Source organism: Suncus etruscus, chromosome 3 (assembly GCF_024139225.1).
Source record: "Suncus etruscus isolate mSunEtr1 chromosome 3, mSunEtr1.pri.cur, whole genome shotgun sequence".
NCBI classification, from domain to species: domain Eukaryota; kingdom Metazoa; phylum Chordata; class Mammalia; order Eulipotyphla; family Soricidae; genus Suncus; species Suncus etruscus.
Genome location: NC_064850.1, coordinates 17,449,423 through 17,474,992, shown reverse-complemented (window position 1 = coordinate 17,474,992; position 25,570 = coordinate 17,449,423). Strand labels below are relative to the sequence as shown.

The window sequence follows — 25,570 nt, the reverse complement described above, 5'->3', positions numbered from 1 at the left end:
CACCCCTGTGCCTGCCAGGGATGATTTTTGAACATAGAGCCAGGAGTAACCCCTGAGCTGTCAGGTATGACCCAAAAAACAAAACAAAACAAAAAAGATGCCTTTAGTCTCAATGTCATGGAGTATTTTACCTACATGTTGTTCTATATACCTATGGTTTCAGATCTGATACCAAGGTCTTTAATCCATTTGGATTTTACCTTTGTACGTGGTATTTGCTGGGGGTCTGAGTTCGCTTTTTTGCAAGTGGCTAACCAGTTGTGCCAACACCACTTGTTGAAAGGCTTTCCTTGCTCCATTTAGGATTTCTTGCTCCTTTATCAAAAACTAGGTGACTGTATGTCTGGGGAACATTCTCTGAGTACTCAAGCCTATTCCACTAACTGAGGGTCTGTCTTTATGCCAATACCATGCTGTTTTGATAACTATTGCTTTGTAATACAGTTTAAAATTGGGGAAAGTAATGCCTCCCATATTCCTTTTCTCAAGGATTGCTTTAGCTATTTGAGAGTGTTTATTGTTCCAAATGAATTTCAGAAGTGTTTGATCCACTTCTTTGAAGAATGTCATGATTATCTTTTTTTTTTTTTGGTCATGGTTATCTTTAAAGGAATCACATGAAATCTGTATAAAACTTTGGGGAGTATTGCCATTTTAATGATGTTAATTCTGCCAATCCATGAGCAGGGTATGTGTTTCCATTTCCACATGTCCTCCCTTATTTCTCAAAGCAGAGTTTTATAGTTTTCTTTGTATAGGTCCTTCAAGTCTTTAGTCAAGTTGACTCCAAGATATTTGAGTTTGTGTGGCACTAATGTGGATGGGGTTGTTTTCTTTTTTGTTTGTTTGGGGTTTTTTTGGTTTTGGTTTTTGGGCCACACCCAGTGGTGCTCATGGGTTACTCCTGGCTAACTTCTCAGAAATAGCTCCTGGCAGGCACAGGGGACCATATGGGACGCCGGGATTCGAACCAACCACCTTGGGTCCTGGGTGGGCTGCTTGCAAGGCAAACACAGTTGTGCTAGCTCTCCGGCCCCAAGGGGTTGTTTTCTTAATGTCTATTTCTTCCCTATCATTATTGGTGTATAAAAAGGCCATTTATTTTTGTGTGTTAATTTTGTAGCCTGCCACATTGCTATATGAATCTATTGTTTCTAGAAGCTTTTTGGTAGAGTCTTTAGGGTTTTCTAAGTAGAGTATCATGTCATCTGCAAACAGTGAGAGCTTGACTTCTTCCTTTCCTATCTGGATGCCCTGGATATCTTTTTGTTACCTAATCATTATAGCAAGTACTTCCAGTACTATGTTGAAGAGGAGTGGTGAGAGAGGACAGCCTTATCTTGTACCAGAATTTAGAAGAAAGGCTTTTAGTTTTTCTCCATTGAGGATATTATTTGCCATTGGCTTGTGGTAGATGGCCTGAACTATATTAAGAAATGTTTCTTTCATTCCCATCTTGCTGAGAGTTTTTATCAAGAATGGGTGTTGGACTTTATCGAATTCTTTCTTTGCATCTATTGATATGATCATGTGATTTTCATTTTTCTCATTGTTGATGTTGTGTGTTATGTTGATAAAGTTACATATGTTTAACTATCCTTGCATTTCTGGGATGAAACTTACTTGATCATAGTGAATGATCTTCTTGAGGAAGCATTGGGTCCTATTTGCCAGGATTTTGTTGAGGTTCTTTGCATCCGTGTTCATCAGGGATATTGGTCTGTAATTTTCATTTTTTGCCAGCATCTCTGTCTGGTTTAGGTCTCAAGGTGATGTTGGCTTCATAAAAGCTATTTGGAAGTGTTCCCATTTTTTCAATTTCATGAAAAAGCCTGTCCAGGATTGGTAGTAGTTCCTCTTGAAAGGTTTGAAAGAATTCATTTGTGTAGGGCCGGGCGGTGGCGCTAAAGGTAAGGTGCCTGCCTTGCCTGCGCTAGCCTTGGACGGACCGAGGTTCGATCCCCCGGTGTCCCATATGGTCCCCCAAGCCAGGAGCAACTTCTGAGCACATAGCCAGGAGTAACCCCTGAGCATTACCGGGTGTGGCCCAAAAATAAAAATAAAAAAAAAAAAAAAGAATTCCTTTGTGAATCCATCTGGGCCTGGGCTTTTGTTTTGGGGCAGACTTTTGATTATGGCTTTAATTTCCTCAATAGTGATGGAGTATTAAATATGCTATATCCTCCTTATTCAACTGTGGAAGGTTCTGAGTCCAAGAACTTATCCATTTCACGGGGCCGGGCAGTGGCGCTAAAGGTAAGGTGCCTGCCTTACCTGCGCTAGCCTAGGACGGACCGGTTCGGTCCCCCGGCGTCCCATATGGTCCCCCAAGCCAGGAGCGACTTCTGAGCGCATAGCCAGAAGTAACCCCTGAGCGTCACCGGGTGTGGCCCAAAAACAAAAAAAAAAAAAAAAAAAAGAATTTATCCATTTCTTCCAGATTCTCATATTTAGTGGCATAGAGTTTCTCAAAGTAGTCTCTGAATACCCTTTGAATCTCTGCGGTATCTGTAGTGATCTCCCCCTTTTCATTTCTGATAAGGGGTTATCAAGTTTCTCTGCCTATCTTTTTTTTTTTTTTTTTTTTTTTTTGTTTTTTTTTTGGGCCACACCCGGTAATGCTCAGAGGTTACTCCTTCTGCCTCTCTTTCATTGTGAGTTTTGGCAATGTTCTATCAATCTTGTTTTATTTTTTTTAGAGAATCAACTTCTGCTTTCATTGATCTTTTGGATTGTGTTTTGGGTTTCCATTTCATTGATTTCTGCTCTAAGCTTTGTTATTTCCTTCTGTCTTCCTATTTTTGGTTCCTTTTGTTGATCATTTTCTATTTCTATAAGCTGCGTCATTAAGCTATGCCCCTTCTTCCTTCCTAATATGTGCTTGCAAAGCTATAAATTTTCCTCAGCAGAACTGTCACAAGAAACACTCAAGGCCAGAAGGCAGTGGTGGGACATAGTGACAAAACTCAATGAAATAAATGCTTCGCCTATAATACTGGGACCCAGCAAAACTCACTTTCAGGTTTTTTGATCATAGTCTAGAAGTGTTTGTAAATTTTTTTCTAGATATCACCACTCAAGAAGTCAAATCTGGAGCCTGGGAAATAAATAGCATACAGGTAAGGCACTTACCTACTCAGCTCAGAGCCAGGAGTAACCCCTGAGCATTGTGGGGTGTATCCCCTTAAGAAATGGTTAAATCTTCTGTTGATGGAATATAATTATCAATGTGTGGGATTATAGAATTTGTTTCTACCTCAATCAGTATATGCATTGTTACTCATTGGATGTAATCATCTTTGAATGTAGCACCTTGGATTGGTGTTAAGAACGGATGGTCCCACCTTCCTGGTGTGACATTTTCCTCAAATTAAAAACTCAGATAGTTGATGAGGTGGTGCTAGAGGTAAGGTAAGGTGTCTGCCTTGCAAGCGCTAGCCAAGGAAAGATCGCAACCACGGTTCAATCCCCCAGCGTCCCATATGGTCCCCCCAAGCCAGGGGCAATTTCTGAGCACTTAGCCAGGAGTAACCCCTGAGCATCAAATGGGTGTGGCCGAAAAAATTAAAAAACTCAGATAGTGGAGGAAGTCAGCCCTTCTGTTTTCCAGATCTCCAGATCTCTGTGGCTTGGAGCTGTGGCAAGCTAGGAGCTAAGAGTAACTCCTCAAAAGCCTCTCTCTCTCTCTCTCTCTCTCTCTCTCTCTCTCTCTCTCTCTCTCTCTCTCTCTCTCTCTCTATCTCTCTCTCTCTCTCTCTCTCTTTCTCCTCTCTCCGCTCTCCTCTCTCTCCGCTCTCCTCTCTCTCCTCTCTCCTCTCTCTCTCTTTCTCTCTCTTTCTCCCCCTCTATCTCTCTCTATTTCTCTCTGAATTATTTTCCGGACCACCATCTGATTACAGACCCACATCTCTCCAGTGTTCTGGTGTTGAACCTGAGTACTTAATTCAATATCAATGTATAAGCCTTGCAGTCAACTTCTATTAAATATCTTGCCATCTTATATGCCCACCTGAACTTTGGTTGTTCAGGAGAAGAGTCTTAGAGAGATTTGTCTGCTTTCCTTTGCTTAATAGTTTTTTTTTCTTTCCGTTTCTTTTGTGGTTTTTGGGTCACACACGACAGTACTCAGGGTTAGTCCTGACTCTGTGCTCAGAAATTACTCGTGGAAAGCACAGGGGACCGTATGGGATGCCGGGATTCAAACCACCATCCATCCTGGATCAGCTGCATGCAAGGCAAATGCTTTACCGCTGTGCTATCTCTCCAGCCCCATGTTTCAATAATTCTTTTTCCTTTTTTTAATTATCTTTATTTAAACACCGTGATTACAAGTATGATTGTAGTTGTACGATTTCAGTCATGTATAGAGCACCCCGCTTCACCAGTGCAACATTCCCACCACCAATGTCCCAAATTTCCTTCCTCCCCACCCCACCCACACCTGTACTCAAGACAGGCTTTCTACTTCCCTCATTCATCCACATTGTTAGGATAGTTCTCCATGTAGTTATTTCTCTAACTGCACTCATCACTCTATGTGGTGAGTTTCATGTCATGAGCTGCACATTCCAGCCCTCATCTCTTTTGTCTCTGAGAATTATTGCAAAAGTGACTTTCAATTTTCTTAAAACCCATAGGTGAGTGAGACTATTCTGCATCTATCTTTCTCCCTCTGACTTATTTCAGTCAGCATAATAGATTCCATGTACATCCATGTATAGGAAAATTTCATGACTTCATCTCTCCTGACGGCTGCATAGTATTCCATTGTGTATATGTACCACAGTTTCTTTAGCCACTCATCTGTTGAAGGGCATCTTGATTGTTTCCAGAGTCTGGCTATTGTAAATAGTGCTGCGATGAATATAGGTTGTGAGGAAAGGATTTTTGTATTGTATTTTTGTGTTCCTCGGGTATATCCCTAGGAGTGGTATAGTCGGATCATATGGGAGCTCAATTTCCAGTTTTTGGAGGAATCTCCATATTGCTTTCCATAAAGGTTGGACTAGACGGCATTCCCACCAGCAGTGAAAAAGAGTTCCTTTCTCTCCACATCCCCACCAGCAAAGCTAGTTCTCATTCTTTGTGATGTGTACCAATCTCTGTGGCATGAGGTGGTACCTCATAGTTGTTTTGATTTGCTTCTCCCTGACGATTAGTGATGTGGAGCATCTTTTCATGTGCCTTTTGGCCATTTACATTTCTTCTTTTACAAAGTGTCTGTTCGTTTAGGAATCTCTGACACTAGCAGATTGCTTTTACCTGAAAATGTGGACAGCACCTGTGTTTTCACAAAGCCTTCACTTGCTTCACAGAGTTACTGTAATGAAATGATTGGCACAGACAGATGCCTGGAAGCATTCCTTCACCAGCTGCTCTTTTCTTTTCTGGACTTTTGTACTTGCATGTGTTGCTGTGGCATCGATGTAGTTTGTGTCAGGAGAGTGGTGTCCTTTTTTATTTGTCACATATTAATGTTGCAGAAATAAAGATTTTCATGTTGGAGATAATATAGGAGGTAAAGTTTTGCATGCAGCCAATGAGTAATGATATAAAAACAGAAATTAACATTCTCTTCAAATGCATATTTAAGAAAACAAAACACCTTTTTATTGTTACATATGTACATATTAAAAGCTAACATCTGAAAGAACATAAATAAAAATCATCATTAAGTTTCTTTGAGAGGATGACGGTAATGATAGTAGAGACATAAGACACTAAGAGACACTAAGAAAAGACATAAGGGGCCCGGAGAGATAGCACAGCGGCGTTTGCCTTGCAATCGGACCAAAGTGGTTGGTTCAAATCCCGGTGTCCCATATGGTTCCCCCGTGCCTGCCAGGAGCTGTTTCTGAGCAGACAGCAGGAGTAACCCCTGAGCACCACCGGGTATGACCCAAAAAAACTAAAAAAAAAAAAAAAAAAAAAAGAGGAGACATAAGCTTGACTTTAACCTCCTTAAGGCTTTTTTTTTTTTCATTCTTCATATTGCTTGGAAAACTCAGTAGTAATATTACTTTAATATATATCAACATTAAAGAATGTGAAACATCCATAATGTGTTAGTTTCTGCACTCAAAACTTAAATAATAGATTATTTTCCCAGGACAGTTCCCAGATTATGTACCACCCAAGTATTTGCGGAAGAAAGTCTGGATCTGCTTCCAGGCATCCTCCTGGGCTTTGGCATGAGCCTTGGCTTCCCCTCCCCAGATGACAGGTTTGCCCACAAGGCTGTGCAGGGATGCACGACACATGGGGAAGTAAGGAGGCTCAATATAGTGGCCTGTATCCGGGTAGCAGATGACCTCGAGCTTCTTACCACAGGCCTCTAAGCGCTTAGAGATCTCTCTAGCATAGAATTCACTCTTCCAGTTGTGGTCATCCTGCCCCACAAGGAACAGGAGGGCACTCTCAGTCCTTTCCACAGGAATGATGCTTTTCTGGTCCTCTTCTTTTAGAGGGCAGTTCAGAACATCCACAATGTCTACAAAGCCATCTTTAGTAACCTTGAATCGACTGGGGTTTACAGGTGCAGGGGGCAAGGTCATTCCCTTATAATGTAAGGCTCCACCTACATTGACCAAAGAGCCGTTGATTATGGCAGTGGCAGTGATGTTCTTAAGGAAAGAGGCCATGGAAAGGCAGAGATCACCTCCTTTGGAAATCCCAAGCAAACCAACTCCGGGACCTTTAACCTGAGAAAAGTTCAGAGGAAAAGGGTAAAGACATTAGAAGAAGCTCAGCAAATGTGCCTGACCTGAAGGCAGGGGCACTGAGCCTGAATCTGAGCTGTCTCTGACCAAGAGTTGCAACTTGGAAAATGTATTTCTCTTTCATCTCTATCTCTATTGCTGCAATTTCTCTAACCCTGTTCTTGGTGACTTCAACAATCAGGCAGATAAGCTGTGCCTAAGTCTTAGTATCACCCACATTTGGTTAACAAGGCCAATACCTCTCACCCTTTCTGACCTACTTTTCTCTTTCACCACTGGCAAGCAGAGCTCTCTGTTGTTATTTTTTCCCTTTCTTTCTATTTAAATTCCTCCAGGGTAGCCTAGGTTACTGCAGTTTCACAAGGACTATTCTTTTTTTTTTTTTTTTTTGGTTTTTGTGTTACTCCTGGCTACGCACTCAGAAGTTGCTCCTGGCTTCTTGGGGGACCATATGGGACGCCGGGGGATCGAACCGCGGTCCGTCCTAGACTAGCGCAGGCAAGGCAGGCACCTTACCTCCAGCGCCACCGCCCGGCCCCTCACAGGGACTATTCTTGTCTTTATCACCAAAGTGCTGTATAAAATGTGGTCATTTGCTTGACCTCTGAATAGCAGGTTGATGTTTTTGCTTTTGTTTTTTTTCTCCTCACGGTCCCTAGAACTGCATTCTTAATTTGTTTCAACCATTTTATCCTTAGTGGAAGTATGAGCTGTTATATGAAAGCATTATTATTCCTGGTGCTGGAGTGGTAGCACAGTGGTATTGTTTGCCTTGTACTCATCTGACCCAGGATGGACCTGGGTTTGATTCCCAGCATCCTATATGGTCCCCTGAGCCAGGAGAGATTTCTGAGCATGGAGCCAGAAGTAACCCCTTGATGCCACTGGGTGTGAACCAAAAGGCAAAGCAATCAATCAATCAATAAATAAAACTTTATTATCCCAATTTTCAGAAAAGAAAAACAAAGAAAAGGAAAAGGAAGCACTGGTCCTAAGATAATGGAGCTGGTATTTGGTTCTTTGTTTAAACAGCTTTTAAGTTCAGGGCTTACTCCTATCTCTTTGCTCATTGATCATGCCTGCCAGACTCAAAGAACTATATGAGATGCCAGAAATTAAACCTGGCTTGACTATATGCAGAGCAAGCACCCTACATGCTCTGCCCCTGTCACCTCTCCCCTTTCCTAAATGCTCCCAGCTCCAGTTCACTATGAGAAAATACTAAATTGTACAGTGAATAGGGTTTTCAATATGGCCTCCCAGAGACCCCCTCCTCAGTAGTGATCCCTGAGCAAAGAGCCAAAAAAGCAAAAAGCAAAAAAGCAAAAGTCCTAAGCACCACTGGGAATGACCTCTAAACAAACAAACAAACAAAAATTTTGTAAAATAATCAAGATGTAACTTCTTAGCCTCTGACACTCTAAACCTAGAACCAAACCATACTAATACCTATGTTCTTTGCCTCCTTAAAAAAAAAAAAGTGCATTCAAGAGAGTATAAAGGAAAAAAAAGATGTTAAACACAAATATTTAAACTAGGACCTTCTAGCGGCGTTTGCCTTGCAAGCAGCCAATCCAGGACCTAAGGTGGTTAGTTCGAATCCCAGCATCCCATATGGTCCCCCGTGCCTGCCAGGAGCTATTTTTGACCAGATAGCCAGGAGTAACCCCTGAGCACCGCCGGGTGTGGCCCAAAAACCAAAAAAAAAAAAAAAAAAATCATCAAACTTAAACTAGGACCTTCTGCAAAGATTCCCTTCCCCCACCCCCTTTTTTTTTTTTGGTTGTTTTTGTTTTGGGGCCACACCAGATAAAACGCTCAGGGGTTACTCCTGGCTATGCGCTCAGAAGTCGCTCCTGGCTTGGGGGACCATATGGGACACCAGGGGATCGAACCGCAATCCATCCTAGGCTAGCACTGGCAAGGCAGACACCTTACCTCTAGCGCCACCATGCCGCCCCCCCCTTTTTTTCTGCTGCCTGTATCGAATTTGCGGCTCTAGAATGTGCTTGTATCTCTTCTTAAATACAATAGAATACTGTAATTTAAAATTTCATAATACCTATGAAGGGCATTTTTACTAGAAGGAAGCAGTGTTACATAGAAACTGACTATCTGAAGTGACTACAAAAGGCAGTGTGTCAGCTATGAGATGCATTTTCCTTAAAAAGAGAAAGTTAGGGGTAGATTGTTTAGACTTTGAGCTACAGCCAGCCACAGTAAGCATGTAGAAGCTTGTAATGTGAGAATAAGCAGTTGTCAAACCCTCCTTTTTGAAGCAGGGCCTAGACAGGATGTTCTCACCAAGATGGGCCCATAATGTGGGCTAGTGCCCCTCAGGAACATAGAGGGGAGCATGTTCCCACCAAAATGGCCAGAGGTGGCAAAAATAATTAAACAATAAGAGATTACGGTCATGGTTCCAAAAAAAATTACAAAGTGTGCTTAGAATAGATACCAAGTGGCTGCTTGAAATGTTAAGCGAGGGGCCGGGCGGTGGCGCTAAAGATAAGGTGCCTGCCTTGCCTGCACTAGCCTTGGACGGACCGTGGTTCTTTTCCCCCGGTGTCCCATATAGTCCCCCAAGCCAGGAGCAACTTCTGAGCACATAGCCAGGAGTAACCCCTGAGCGTTACTGGGTGTGGCCCAAAAACCAAAAAAAAAAAAAAAAAAAGCTTAAATAAAAAAAAGAAATGTTAAGCGAATATAAAGATTGAATATTTGATTCAGGGTCTTTGTCATATTCCACTGGTTAGATGAGACTAGTCAAATTAACTTCCTTTTGCATTTTACATGATCAGAGGTGGTCTTTGACTCTCAGCACCAGACAGGTGGTCTACTGGAACCCTAACAAAAGGTAGTGTGTTGGGGCCAGTGAGGTGGCGCTAGAGGTAAGGTGTCTGCCTTGCAAGCACTAGCCAAGGATGGACTGCGGTTTGAACCCCCGGCGTCCCATATGGTCCCCCCAAGCCAGGGGCAATTTCTGAGCACTTAGCCAGGAGTAACCCCTGAGTGTCAAATGGGTATGGCCGAAAAAAAGAAAAGGTAGTGTGTTTGGGCCACAGGGATAGCACAATCCACAGGTCACTTGCCTTGCATACAGCCAACCCAGGTTCAATCCTTGGTGTTCCATATGGTCTCCTGAGCCCACTAGGAGTGGTCCCTGAGTGCAGAGTCAGAAATAAACTCTGAGCACAGTCAGATGTGGCCCAAAATACAAAACAATAACAACAAAAAGGTAATTTGTTAGAGATTGACAGTGAATATCATGAATTTGTGAATTTCTGTGAAATCCAAGACATGAGGAGAGGACCTGGAAAGTGACCTTGAACTTGAGAGGTTCCAACCTGAGGATATTTGAGCAGGTAGTCCACAGCTTCTTCAAAGTACTCCAGGTGGAGGGAATCCATGCCCTTGGGGAGGTCTTCATAGTGGTAATAAGCCAACGCCAACACAGCAAAACCTTTCCCAGCCAGCAGACTAGCTCGATACTCCAGAAGACCACCTCCAGCTCCAAAAATGTCCACAATTCCAGGAAAGGGACCAGGTCCTTGCAAATGAACCAACAAGCACATAAATCAAGTATTCTAGAACTCTTAGGAGTGATTTCACAATTAATTTGGTGCCTACTTCTAAAATAAAAATCCATGAGTTGTGAGATCACCCTGCATGCCCTGTTTCTAACCCCTTAGGTGGACAGATCTGAAGAAGGCAGGTAGCAGAAAAGAAATTATTAACTGGGCCCGGAGAGGTGTTTGCCTTGCAAGCAGCCAATCCAGGACCAAAGGTGGTTAGTTCGAATCCCGGTGTCCCATATGGTCCCCCGTGCCTGCCAGGAGCTATTTCTGAGCAGACAGCCAGGAGTAACCCCTGAGCAACGCTGGGTGTGGCCCAAAAACAAAAAAACAAAAACAAAAAAAAAAATTATTAACCAAGCCAATCAGGAAAAGATGATCATGGCCTCCATGGCCTTTTGCCTCATACTCTCTGCCTCAGCCAAAATGCCAGAACTCCTTCTTAATTAAAACCAATTCCCGGGGCCGGGTAGGTGGCGCTGGAGGTAAGGTGTCTGCCTTGCAAGTGCTAGCCAAGGAAGGACCACGGTTCGATTCCCCGGCGTCCCATATGGTCCCCCCAAGCCAGGGGCGATTTCTGAGCACATAGCCAGGAGTAACCCCTGAGCATCAAACGGGTGTGGCCCAAAAACCAAAAAAAAAAAAAAAAAAAAACCAATTCCCAATACCAGGAGGGGGAAGGCCAAGTATGTAGATGGGCCTTTACGTAACAAGAAAGAGATTAATGCAAAAGAGGAAGATAGGGAACACCTTTCTTTAGGATTGATTGCTGGGTGTCATCTTACACCTATTCACCTGGTTGCCCGTTTTCAATTGACAATCAGAAATGCTAAGACTGCTGGTGTTCAAAGATCCTGAGGGGACACAGGCCAGAGGTTTTCAATACTGATCACTTGAATGCAAGTGTTTGAGGTTTTTTATGGATGTTGGATGTTGGGTGTTGGATCATCTCATGGATGTTGGATATTGTCATGAATATTGGATCTTGTCATGGGTGTTGGATCTTGTCAAAATCATTCTCTTTGGGCCAGAAATGTGGCACAAGCAGTAAGGCTTCTGCCTTGCCCATGCTAGCCTAGAATGGACTGAGGTTCGATCCCCAAGCCAGGAGCAATTTCTAAGCACATAGCCAGGAGTAATCCCTGAGCATCATCGGGTGTGGCACAAAAATAAAAAAAAATAATAATAATAGGCCAGAGAGATAACATGGAGGTAGGGCGTTTGCCTTCCATACAGAAGGTCAGTGGTTCGAATCCCGGCATCCCATATGGTCCCCTGTGCCTGCCAGGAGCGACTTCTGAGCGTAGAGCCAGGAGTAACCCCTGAGCACTGCCGGATGTGACCCCAAAACCAAAAAAAAAAAAATAATAGTAATAATAATAATAAGCTTTCTCTGCATTGATATGATCATATGGTTTTTATCTTTTCCTTTTATTAATGTAATGTATTATGTTCATTGTTGGGGGACCACCTGGGGTTCTGAGGATCAAACCTGGGTATCCAAGGGAGCTGCATCCAGCCCCTCGGTTTTATCTTTCTTTTAGTTTTACTTATAATAACACATATGTATACCTTAAAGAGAATATTTTTAATACTTTTTTTGATCATTTTTATTTTGACCAAAGTAGATTACAAATCATTCACAGTAGGATTTTAGGTACATAGTGACATTGAATCAGGGACATTCCCACCACCAATGTTGTCCTCCCTTCATCCCTGTTCCCAGCATGCATTATCTTTATCTAAACGGATGAGTTCTTCTGGGACTTGATTTCTTCAAACACTGTTATTAGGTTTTATTTGTGAGTAGGCTGCATAAAGATGGGGCTAGAATGCCACTCTTGCCAATATTTGGCTATACCTGGATATGTACTCAGATTCAGGGGAATCTAAAGTATTTTGAGGCCTTTAACACATATATTTTTGTTTGTGAGTTATTCTTGTTTGTTTGTGGTGTTAGATAACCCAGGTCCCACCCTACTTACTGGTCAACCGGTCTGAGGCTCTACATGTCAACAGAGCATGCATGTTACTGAGATCCTGTGGTACCCAGAACATTGAATTAATTTATAGGCCACACCCAGTGGTACTTCAGGACCATTTCTGGCTCTATGCTGGGTTACTCTGGGTGGTGCTTGAGGGACCATAATGAATACCATGTACTGCTAGGGGTGAGTCAACGTGTCTACATCTCCCCAGTCCCTCAACACTGCTTTTAAATTGAGGAGCTAAAGTGATAGTACAGCAAGTAGGGTACCTGCCTTGCTTGGGGCTGGCCAGGCTTTGACACTGGGCACCCTTATGGCCTCAGAGCACCTCCAGGATTGACCAATGAGCACAATGCCAGGAATAAGACTTTTTTTTCTTTTTTGGTTTTTGGCAGCGCTCAGGGCTTATTCTTGGCTCTGTGCTCAGAAATCGCTCTTGGCAAATGGGATGCAAGGGATCAAACCCAGGTTCATCCCAGGTTGCTGCATGCAAGGCAAACTGCTGTGCTATCACTCTGGCCTCTTTTTTTCTTTTTTTTTTCTTTTTTGTTTGTTTTTGGGCCACATCTGGTGGCTCCCAGGGATTACTCCTGGCTCTACACTCAAAAAAAAAAAAAAAATCACTCTTGCCAGGCTCGGGGACCATATGGGAGGCAGGAAATCTAATCTGGGTTTGTCCTGGACTAGCTGTGTGCACAGCAAAGGCCCTACCCACAATGCTATTATTCTGGGTCCCATCATTCAAATTCTTACAGCTGCATTGTAGTTAATTTTGCTTATGTAAGTTTACCCCAATTTATCCACCTGTTCTATTGCTGAGGAACTGTGAGCTTGTTTTTAGTGGGTTGTTCTACTAGTGTACTTTTATTAGGGGTAGAATAATAAGCTAAGTAAAACAAGTTGCTTTTAGCAATGTAACAAACAAGTTACATTCAGTGGTTTCTGGGTCCTTCTCCCTCCACCTGACCAATCTGATTATGGAAAATGTATTTTGGGGCGTAATTCTGTGTTTCTCTCATTCCTAATGAGAAAATGCATTTTTTTTAAATTTCTCATTGACCAGTGGAAGAACAAAAAAGCTTAAAAAGTTTCTAGGGGAAAGTACACCGGCCCAGTGGGGCTCAGCTGTGAAAGACTGTGAGTGTGACCTGTCTATGTCTGTCTACTGTCCTCTTGCGTGAAACTCTTGCGAGTGGGGCAAAAAGAGCCTCCAGAAACCTCGCTCGCCCAGACGCCATTTTCATGGAGGGACTTCAGAGCATAAAAACCGGCTATCCTTTGCAAAAGCTGGCTCCCTGTGTGTGACACCAGGCGGGGAAAATCCGCGAAAGTACACCGGCCCAGTGGGGCTCAGCTGTGAAAGACTGTGAGTGTGACCTGTCTATGTCTGTCTACTGTCCTCTTGCGTGAAACTCTTGCGAGTGGGGCAAAAAGAGCCTCCAGAAACCTCGCTCGCCCAGACGCCATTTTCAGGGAGGGACTTCAGAGCATAAAAACCGGCTATCCTTTGCAAAAGCTGGCTCCCTGTGTGTGACACCAGGCGGGGAAAATCCGCGAAAGTACACCGGCCCAGTGGGGCTCAGCTGTGAAAGACTGTGAGTGTGACCTGTCTATGTCTGTCTACTGTCCTCTTGCGTGAAACTCTTGCGAGTGGGGCAAAAAGAGGCTCAGAGGAGCACGGCCGCTCCGCTTCGCTACGCGGCCGTGCACTCTTTCTAAGGAAAGAACTCCATTGCAACAAGAAGGAAAAATCACACTAAGAACGGCGCTATATCACAGAAGCAAACATTTCTCTCTGGACTGTCTTCTCTGTTACATGCTCGGGCCTAAGATTTGACCCAGTGTGAGGCTTCATCCACGGAGGACTCCCCTCCCTTAGAGGCAAGTCAGCCCATCCAGAAAGGGAGGAGCCAGAGGAGTGTGCTGCCTACATCATATAGACAATGAATACCACTACAACACGTAGAAAAACCCACAATACAAATGTGACAATGGGGAAACAGCGCAGGCCAGCATCAGACATAGAGAATGAAGATGACAATTCTGAGGACCAGATAATGACTGAACAACTAATCAACCTCTCAGATAAGGACTTTAGACTAGCAATATGGAAGGTGCTCAACAGACTCCAAGAAACCATGGATCGAGTTGAACAGAACACTAATAAGAACCAAGAAAATATGAAGGCAGAAATGACAAAACTCCAAACTGAAATAACATGTCAACTAACAGGCCTGAAAAACTCAGTAAACGAAGTGAATGACAAAATGGATAAGCTCTGGGACAGGGTATCAGAAGCTGAGAATAGACTTGGTGCTGTGGAAGATGAGATACATAACAATTCCATACAGCAGGAGAGATTGGAAAAAAAACTTAAAGCAAATGAGCAGACAATGGAAAAATTAGTCAAAGAATGGGAACAGACGAAAATAGAAGTCTATGATAAGATCAACAGAAACAACTTAAGAATCATTGGAGTCCCAGAGACCCAGGAAGAAAATTTCCAGGAAGAATCAATGGTCAAGAATATCATTAAAGAGAAACTTCCAGAGCTAAAGAATATATGTGATCAAATCCTGCATGCCCGAAGAGTACCAACCAAAAGAGACCCCAGAAAAACCACCCCAAGACACATCCTAGTCACAATGACAAATCCCACAGATAGAGACAGAATTCTGAAAACAGCAAGATCAAAAGGGGAAATCATGTTCAAGCAAGCTTCCCTGAGATTTACAGCAGACCTGTCACCAGAAACGCTCAATGCCAGAAAGCAGTGGTGGGATATTGTGACAAGACTGAATGAAATGAATGCTTCACCCAGAATACTATACCCAGCAAAACTCACTTTCCGGTTTGATGGAAGAATACATGGTTTCACAGACAAAAAACAGCTCAGAAACTTCACAGACACAAAACCAGTCTTAAGAGAAAAACTGAAAGACCTAATCTAAGACAAGACTACCCAAAAGACACACCAAATTTTGAAATAAAGATGGCGTTAAATCCCAGGACAATTCTTTCTCTCAACGTCAATGGACTAAATGCACCAGTTAAGAGACACAGAGTGGCTAAATGGATCAAAAAACTCAATCCAACCTTCTGCTGCCTACAAGAAACGCACCTGAATAGTCAGAACAAACATAGACTCAAAATAAAAGGCTGGAGAAAAGTTATCCAAGCAAACAACACCCATAAAAAAGCTGGAGTGGCCATACTAATATCAGATAATGCAAACTTTATACTCAGGAAGGTTGTAAGGGACAAAGATGGACATTTTATATTAATCAAGGGGTACGTAGAGCAGGAAGAATTCACTCTCCTAAACATATATGCACCGAATGAGGGGCCAGCAAAATATTTAATACAACTGCTGACAAATCTGAAAAATAATATCAACAACAACACAATAATTGTGGGGGACCTAAACACGGCTTTGTCAACACTGGACAGGTCAACCAGACTGAAACCCAACAAGAATATACTAGACCTGAGGAGAGAAATGGAAGAAAGAGGCCTAGTGGATATATATAGGACACTCCATCCCCAGAAACCTGGATACACATTCTTCTCCAATGTACATGGGACATTCTCCAGGATAGACTACATGCTGGCACATAAAACATACCTCCATAAGATCAAGAGGATAGAAATTTTGCAGACTACCTTCGCTGACCACAAGGCTCTGAAATTATTTGTGAACTCCAAAGGGACTCAGAAGAAACACTTTAACACCTGGAAGTTAAACAGCCTCATGCTCAATAACCAGTGGGTCCGAGATGAAATCAAGGAGGAAATAAAAAGGTTCCTGGAAACAAATGACAATAAAGACACAAACTCTCAGAACTTATGGGACACAGCAAAAGCAGTACTGAGAGGAAAATTTATAGCTTTGCAAGCACACATCAGGAAGGAAGAAGGAGCTTACCTGAGTAGCTTAATGACACAGCTAATAGAACTAGAAAATGCTCAACAAAAGGACCCAAGAACAGGAAGACAGAAGGAAATAACAAAGCTGAGAGCAGAAATCAACGAAGTGGAAACTCAAAAAACAATCCGAAAGATCAACGAAAGCAGAAGTTGGTTCTTTGAAAAAATAAACAAGATTGATAGACCACTGGCAAACCTAACAAAGAAAGAGAGAGAGAGAAACTTGATAACTCGTATCAGGAATGAAAAAGGAGAGATCACTACTGATATGACAGAGATTCAAAGGGTAATCAGAAACTACTTTGAAAAACTCTACGCCACTAAAAATGAGAACCTGGAAGAAATGGATAAATTCTTGGACTCTTATAATCTTCCACGGTTGAAGGAAGAGGATGTAGCATATCTAAACACCCCCATCACCATTGATGAAATTAAAACAGTAATCAAATGTCTGCCGAAAAACAAAAGCCCAGGTCCAGATGGATTCACTAATGAATTCTATCAAACTTTCCAAGAGGAACTACTGCCAATCTTGGCAAGACTCTTTCATGAAATTGAACAAACAGAAACACTTCCAAATAGCTTTTATGAAGCCAACATCACCTTGATACCTAAACCAGACAGAGACGCTACCAAAAAAGAAAATTACAGACCAATATCACTGATGAATGCAGATGCAAAGATCCTCAACAAAATCCTGGCAAATAGGATTCAATGCCTCATTAAGAAGATCATCCACTACGATCAAGTAGGTTTCATCCCAGGAATGCAAGGCTGGTTTAACATCCGTAAATCTATCAACATAATACACAACATCAATAACAAGAAAAATAAAAACCACATGATCATATCAATAGATGCAGAGAAAGCATTTGATAAGGTCCAACACCCATTCTTGATCAAAACTCTCAGCAAGATGGGAATGGAGGGAACCTTTCTCAATATAGTGAAGGCCATCTACCACAAGCCAGTGGCAAATATTATCCTCAATGGAGAAAAACTGAAAGCCTTCCCTCTAAATTCTGGCACAAGACAAGGCTGTCCTCTCTCACCACTCCTATTCAACATAGCACTGGAAGTACTTGCTATAGCGATTAGGCAAGAAAAGGATATCAAGGGAATCCAGATAGGAAAGGAAGAAGTCAAGCTCTCACTGTTTGCAGATGACATGATACTCTACTTAGAAAACCCTAAAGACTCTATCAAAAAGCTTCTAGAAACAATAGACTCATATAGCAAGGTGGCAGGCTACAAAATTAACACACAAAAATCAATGGCCTTTCTATACACCAACAGTAATAAAGAAGAAATGGACATTAAGAAAACAACCCCATTCACAATAGTACCACACAAACTCAAATATCTTGGAATCAACTTGACTAAATATGTGAAGGACCTATACAAAGAAAACTATAAAACTCTGCTCCAAGAAATAAGAGAGGACACACGGAAATGGAAACACATACCCTGCTCATGGATTGGCAGGATTAACATCATCAAAATGTCAATACTCCCCAAGGCATCATACAGATTTAATGCCATCCCTCTAAAGATACCCATGACATTCTTCAAAGAAGTGGATCAGACACTTTTGAAATTCATTTGGAACAATAAACACCCTCGAATAGCTAAAGCAATCATTGGGAAAAAGAATATGGGAGGAATTACTTTTCCCAACTTTAAACTGTACTACAAAGCAACAGTTATCAAAACAGCATGGTATTGGAATAAGGATAGGTCCTCAGATCAGTGGAATAGGCTTGAATACTCAGAAAATGTTCCCCAGAGATACAACCATCTAATTTTTGATAAAGGAGCAGGAAATCCTAAATGGAGCAGGGAAAGCCTCTTCAACAAGTGGTGTTGGCACAATTGGATAGCCACTTGCAAAAAATTAAACTTAGACCCCCAGCTAACATCATGTACAAAGGTAAAATCCAAATGGATTAAAGACCTCGATATCAGCCCCAAAACCATAAGATATATAGAACAGCACATAGGCAAAACACTACAGGACATTACAGGCATCTTCAAGGAGGAAACTGCACTCTCCAAGCAAGTGAAAGCAGAGATTAACAGATGGGAATATATTAAGCTGAGAAGCTTCTGCACCTCAAAGGAAATAGTGCCCAGGATACAAGAGCCACCCACTGAGTGGGAGAAACTATTCACCCAATACCCATCAGATAAGGGGCTAATCTCCAAAATATACAAGGCACTGACAGAACTTTACAAGAAAAAAACATCTAACCCCATCAAAAAATGGGGAGAAGAAATGAACAGACACTTTGACAAAGAAGAAATACGCATGGCCAAAAGACACATGAAAAAATGTTCCACATCACTAATCATCAGGGAGATGCAAATCAAAACAACGATGAGATACCACCTCACACCCCAGAGAATGGCACACATCACAAAGAATGAGAATAAACAGTGTTGGCGGGGATGTGGAGAGAAAGGAACTCTTATCCACTGCTGGTGGGAATGCTGTCTAGTTCAACCTTTATGGAAAGCGATATGGAGATTCCTCCAAAAACTGGAAATCGAGCTCCCATACGATCCAGCTATACCACTCCTAGGAATATACCCTAGGAACACAAAAATACAATACAAAAACCCCTTCCTTACACCTATATTCATTGCAGCTCTATTTACCATAGCAAGACTCTGGAAACAACCAAGATGCCCTTCAACAGATGAATGGCTAAAGAAACTGTGGTACATATACACAATGGAATATTATGCAGCTGTCAGGAGAGATGAAGTCATGAAATTTTCCTATACATGGATGTACATGGAATCTATTATGCTGAGTGAAATAAGTCAGAGAGAGAGAGAAAAACGCAGAATGGTCTCACTCATCTATGGGTTTTAAGAAAAATGAAAGACACCCTTGTAATAATAATTTTCAGACACAAAAGAGAAAAGAGCTGGAAGTTCCAGCTCACCTCAGGAAGCTCACCACAAAGAGTGATGAGTTTAGTTAGAGAAATAACTACATTTTGAACTGTCCTAATATTGAGAATGTATGAGGGAAATGTAGAGCCTGTTTAGGGTACAGGCGGGGGTTGGGTGGGGAGGAGGGTGATTTGGGACTTGGGTGATGGGAATGTTGCACTGGTGATGGGTGGTGTTCCTTTTATGACTGAAACCCAAACACAATCATGTATGTAATCAAGGTGTTTAAATAAAAAAAAAAATTAAAAAAAAATATTTCAGTACTAATTTCACCACCAGTATCAATCTGAGTTATTGTTCCCAGAGTCCCGTCCCATAAAAAAAAAAAAAAAAAAGTTTCTAGGGAGCTAGAGAATAGATAAGTAGATAAAATATTTCCCTTGTAAGCAGCCACGCCAAAGTCCAATTCCCAGCACTCCTTATGATCCTTCAAGCCCTACCAGGAGTGATCCGTATGCACCATGGGGTGTGGTCCAAAAAAGCAAACACACATACACACACCCAAAAAAATGTTTCTACCTTTGGGCAATTTCCTTAACGCTATTATTTGTTGTGGGTAGAAACCCAAAGCTGAAAAATCGAGAAACTGAAAGGACCAACTTGAAACTGCCCGCGTAGGTTGAGTATGTGTGTGTAGTTCATTGCACAAGTCCTTTCCCTCTCCTTGGGATGTCTTTCAAAGGACTTCTCCTTTTGGGAGCAGAGTCACGGCCCAGTGGGCCTCAAAACCACTCCTGTGACCCTGACACTAGAATTGGGTACAGTGAAGACTCCCTTCTCCAACATAGGTCCAGATCCAGACTTAGCCAAAAAAGCTCACCTGGAGGCAAGAAAAGCGTACCACGCACCCGGCCAGCGCGCACGGGCTCCCGCCGCACCCCGGGTCCCAGAAAGTGGCGCTCATGCACCGCCCGGCCCAGGGGGTGCCCTGGCTCGGGATCGTGGCCATCCAGCACCTCCAGCTCCACCACAAAGGGCTTCTGCACGTCCCTCTTCACCAGCCGCAGCATGGGCTTTTCGGGCTCCAGCGCCCAGAGCAGCCCCATGGGCTCGAGCCCCGCGAAGCTGCCGCCCAGCGCGGGCGAGCGCGCCAGGTCCAGCCGGCCGCCGGCATCGGCGCAGTAGCGCGCGTGGGCCCGGAACAGCGCGTCCTTCTCGTCGCGCAGGGACGCGCGCAGGGTCACCCGCTGCCCCGGGGACAGGCCCCACGCCCGGATGCGCACCGGCTCGTCCCACAGGCTGCGGCCCGCCGGCTCTAAGGTCACAGTAGTCTCCATCCGGGCTGGAACCCAAGAGGCCTGGCCAGCCGGTCTCAGCAAGGAAGGGCCCGCCTGACACCGCGCCCATCGGCTGAGTCCCCTTGCTCGCAGGACGACAGGGCAAGAGGCCATTTTGCTCCTTAAACTTCAGTTCCCGAATCAGCTTCTGGGTGGCAGAGAAAGTTCGAAGAAACTGGGCTGAGAGTCTCTGCAGACTTCACTGGGCATCCATCAGCCCCCTCCGAGGAGTTCTGCAGGAACTGAGGAATTGAATTCTAATTGAGGAATTCGCAGGCCAGCAGATCTTGCAGCTCAGCAGGTCGCCTGGGAAAACTGGAGCTAAAAGGAGGCGGGGTGCAGAGAGGGAGGGAACCTGGAGTGAGCCGTGTAAAAGGATGTTGACTGGGATGGCTTGGGAGATGGAATATGGAATGCTTTCTGAAAGTTTCCGTTAGGCAAAAGCCGTGTGAAACACGGTGTTTACCTTTAAAATAAATAAATAAAATAGAACAGTATGGCACAGTAACAGAACCCATCACAAATAACACTTTCATGAGTGACATCTGCTTTGCAAGTAAAACCATCTTTCATGTACAACTGTTTCATCCTTGTTGCATCAAGCTAACTTATCAGAATGTCCAGGGTTTGGTTTGGCTGACTTTATTATCTGGATTTCTGGGAAATCCAAAGGATGCAAGTGCCAATCATCAGATTTAGAGCACAGTTTCCAAAAGCCTGTGTCAAAATAAAATAAATTAAATTAAATAAATAAAAGGGTGGGATGTGCCTTCACGGTGAAGTGATCACACACACACACACACACCACACACACACACACACACACACACACACACACACACACACACACACAGATAGATGCCTCTTCACTTCAGCAGTGTCCTGAGTTGCCCTTTGGAGTCTCCATCCAACTCAGCTGATTCCGAGGAAGCTGACACACAGCTCTGCCAAACTCGAGTTGTGGACCGCATCTGCCTCTGTCCAACAGTCTTGTTAAAGAGAAAAAAATAAAAGACCCATAGCCATAGTACAGAGGGTAGGAGGGCGTTTGTCTCCTTGCACAAGCAACCTGGGTTCGATCCTGGCATCCCATATGGTTCCCAAAAGTGACCCATGAGTGCTGCCAAGTGTGACCCAAAAAAAAAAAAAAACTGGGAGCATTTTATTATTTCTTTTTTTCTAGTTAATATTAATAAGATTGGGGCCGGGCGGTGGCGCTAAAGGTAAGGTGCGCCTGCCTTGCCTGCGGTAGCCTTGGACGGACCGCGGTTCGATCCCCCGGTGTCCTATATGGTCCCCCAAGCCAGGAGCAACTTCTGAGCGCATAGCCAGGAGTAACCCCTGAGCGTTACCGGGTGTGGCCCAAAAACCAAAAAAATATATATATATATTAATAAGATTATAGCCGGGGTCAGAGAGCTAGCACAGAGGTAGGGCGTTTTGCCTTGCATGCAGCCGTTTCATCCAAAACAAACCCTGGACATTCTGATAAGTAGCTTGATATAACAGTTAGGATATGACAGTTATGAATCATTTCTACATGAAAGATGGCTTTACTGCAAAGGATGTCACTCATGAGAGTGTTATTTGTGATGGGTTCTGTCATTGTGCCATACTGTTCAGTCCTTGTGGGTGGGTATTAGCTTATTTATATCACTCCAGAATAGAATATCTTTGTTTTGTTTGTTTGTCTGTTTCTTAAACCATATCAGGCTATGGTCAGGCTTACTTCTGGCTTACTCCTGGAGGGGTTCTGGGAACCAAAGGGGGTACCAGGGATTGAACACGGTTCAGCTGTGTGCAAGGCAAGTAACTAACTGCTTACTATTTAGCCCCAGACTTTCTTTCTTTCTTTCTTTCTTTCTTTCTTTCCTTCTTTCTTTTTTCTTTACAATTTTTATTGAGGTTCCATTATTTAAACACTGTTCATGATAATTTCATACAACCATCATCCCAATACCATACCCACATGAATATCCGCTTCCCCCACCAGTGTCCCAGGGACTCTCCTCATTGCTGCAAGGGAATTCAGTTCTGTAAGCCAGTTCTCAGGTTAATGTTGTCTTAGTCTATTTATTGTTCCTTTAATGTGTCTATATCCACATATGACAAAGAACATTCTGTATCTGTCAGTCTGACTTAGTTCACACAGCATAAAACCTTCTAGTTCAATCCATGTAGCATGAAATTGAATGATTTTCTTTTTTTTAATTATCTTTATTTAAACACCGTGATTACAAATTGATTTCAGGGCCCGGAGAGATAACACAGTGGCATTTGCCTTGTAAGCAGCCGATCCAGGACCAAAGGTGGTTGGTTCAGATCCCAGTGTCCCATATGGTCCCCCGTGCCTGCCAGGAGCTATTTCTGAGCAGACAGCCAGGAGTAACCCCTGAGCATCGCTGGGTATGGCCCAAAAACCAAAAACAAACAAACAAAAAAATTAAAACAAATTTATTTCATCTTTTCTTATAGCTAAATAGTACTCCATTGTACACGTAGTGAGTAATATTTTTATCAGTCATCTAGAAACATAATTTCTTTTTGCTTTCTTGAGCCACACCTGGTAACACTCAGGGGTTACTCCTGGCTATGCACTCAGAAATAGCTCCTGGCTTGGGGGACCATATGGGATGCCAGGGGATCGAACTGTGGTCCATCCTAGGCTAGCGTGGGCAAGGCAAACACCTTACCACTTATGCTACCACTCTAGCCCCTATAGTTGAGTCCTCTTAAGAAAACAATTATTCCCTCAAACAAAACCACATAACTCGATTTATCTAGGTTAGCCTCTCAAATTGAGGGAGAAACAAGGGAGGGCACCAGGACCAAACAGATGTATGATCACTGATAGTAAGCTAGACAAAGAGGGGACCACCTACTCTAGCAGCCTGGGGGGTGATGGTGGGGGATATGAGTTGCAGAAAGGGAACGGGGAAGGGGAGAGGATAAATTTGGTGGTGGGTATTCCCCTGATTCAATGTTAATATATACCTAAAATACTAATGTGAAAGAGATATAAGCCATTATGATCAAAATAAAAATAAAAAAACAATTATTGTTTATCTATTTGATTTTTTTGTTTTGTTTTGTTTTTTGTTTTTGGGCCACACCCGGCGGTGCTCACGGGTTACTCCTGGCTATATGCTCAGAAATAGTTCCTGGCAGGCACGGGGGACCACATGGGATGCCGGGATTAGAACCAACCACCTTAGGTTCTGGGTCAGCTGCTTGCAAGGCAAACGCCGCTGTGCTATCTCTCCAGCCCCTCTATTAGATAATTTTAATGGTTTTGCTTACTGTTATTTTTATTCCCTGAATGATTTTGTTATTCCCACCTCACCAGAATGTCTCCTCCCTTCCTTCTACCCCATCCACTTATATGAATACACTATTAAAAAAAGTTTCTAAACTCCAAATAACAAAAAAAGTGTAGGACCCGAACTGAGTTTTAGGACTTTATTGAGAAACTCACAGCCATTACCATGATAACCTTTTTCTTTTATTTATTTTGTTTGTTTGTTTTTGTTTTGGAGCCACACCCGGTGATGCTCAGGGGTTACTTCTGGCTATCCACTCAGAAATCGCCCCTGGCTTGGGGGACCATATGGGACACTGGGGGATCAAACCGAGGTATGTCCTAGGCTAGTGTGTGCAAGGCAGATGCGTTATGCCCTGTGCCACACTCCGGCCCACCTTTTTTTTTTAAATTGTGACTTCACCTTAGAGAAAGGACCAATTGCTGCTGGGAGGTAGAGGAAAAAAGAGAGAGAGAAAGAAGCCATGGCTGGAGCTGGAGATAGGAGACAAGGCACCTATTGAGCACATGGCCAGCCCAGGTTCAATCCCTGACACCACATTTGGTCTCTAAGCACCACTAGGAGTGATCCCTGAGTAGAAGTCTCTCTCTCTCTCTCTCTCTCTCTCTCTCTCTCGCTTGCTCTCATACGCACACACACACACTGCATCAGTGTTTTGCCTATGTATTTTGTCTATATGCTTATTGTTCATACTATTCTATCTCTAAGAGGCCTGGCAATTTTTTCATATAACTTTTTTATATCTCATAAGCTTTATTCCCTATAGGAATTGGCCAAGTAAAGTGATGTAATTTTCTTATACTGGACACTCATTTAGGTAAATGTTATCCCCTCTCATCCTGAACTTATCATTTCCCACTAATTAATGACTAAAATGCAGTTTCCAAAGTTCCATTTACAATTTTAAAAATTCATGGGGCCCGAGAGATAGCATGGAGGTAAAGTGTTTGCCTTGCATGCAGAAGAAGGTCATGGTTTGAATCCCAGCATCCCTTATGGTCCCCCGAACCTGCCAGGGGCGATTTCTGAGCGTAGAGCCAGGAGAAACCCCTGAGCACTGCCAGGTGTGACCCAAAAACCAAAAAAAAATAATAATTTCATAAATAATTAATAGTATTTCTGATCAAAGTTGTGAATGTTCTGAGTATCCTGATAGAACTCCAAAGCTTTGGTTACCCGGTAACAAACATAAACGGCTTTGGAACCTAAGAAACTGAGGAAGGCTTAAGATGCAGAACCGTGTATCCCTTTGAAGATAATCTCAGAAGAGATTACTCTGAAGGTAATTTTGAAACACTACTGCTCTACCAGTGTTTTCTTTTTTTTTTTTTTTTTTTTTTGGTTTTTGGGCCACACCCGGTAACGCTCAGGGGTTACTCCTGGCTATGCGCTCAGAAGTTGCTCCTGGCTTGGGGGACCATATGGGATGCCGGGGGATCGAACCGCGGTCCGTCCGAGGCTAGCGCAGGCAAGGCAGGCACCTTACCTTTAGCGCCACCGCCCGGCCCCTTTTTTTTTTTTAACCAAAGTTTTGGGGGGATTTTTTGGTTTACTTGGGGGGAGGTCACACCTGGCGGTGCTCAGGGGTTACTTCGGCTCTGCACTCAGAAATCACTCCTGGCAGGCACGGGAGACCATATGGGATCCCGGGATTCAAACCACCATCTGCTCTGGATCAGCTGCATGCAAGACAAATACCCTACCGCTGTGCTATCTCTCTGGCCCCATACCAGAGTTTATTTTTAGCAACTGCTGAATGATGACACTCAATCTGAAGTCACTGAAAAAGTTTTGAATTGTGTC

General features: G+C 43.2%; 1 protein-coding gene across 8 annotated transcripts in view; it reads right to left on the bottom strand.

Moving 5' to 3' along the window:
• LOC126004028 (acyl-coenzyme A thioesterase 6-like) overlaps positions 1–20,579 on the bottom strand; it is a 226,179-nt gene extending 205,600 nt beyond the window's left edge. For 5 of the 8 annotated variants that reach the window (XM_049770412.1, XM_049770410.1, XM_049770413.1 and 2 more), the window contains exon 1: positions 20,019–20,579. In XM_049770412.1, coding sequence (XP_049626369.1) covers positions 20,019–20,561 — 543 coding nt within the window. In that variant the 5' untranslated portion in view covers positions 20,562–20,579. Of the gene's footprint in view, positions 1–6,009; positions 6,702–10,066; positions 10,270–19,990 lie in introns of those variants that run through there. The other 3 variants (XM_049770418.1, XM_049770416.1, XM_049770417.1) reach the window with 3 other exon arrangements.
• Between the last annotated feature and the right edge of the window lie 4,991 nt (positions 20,580–25,570).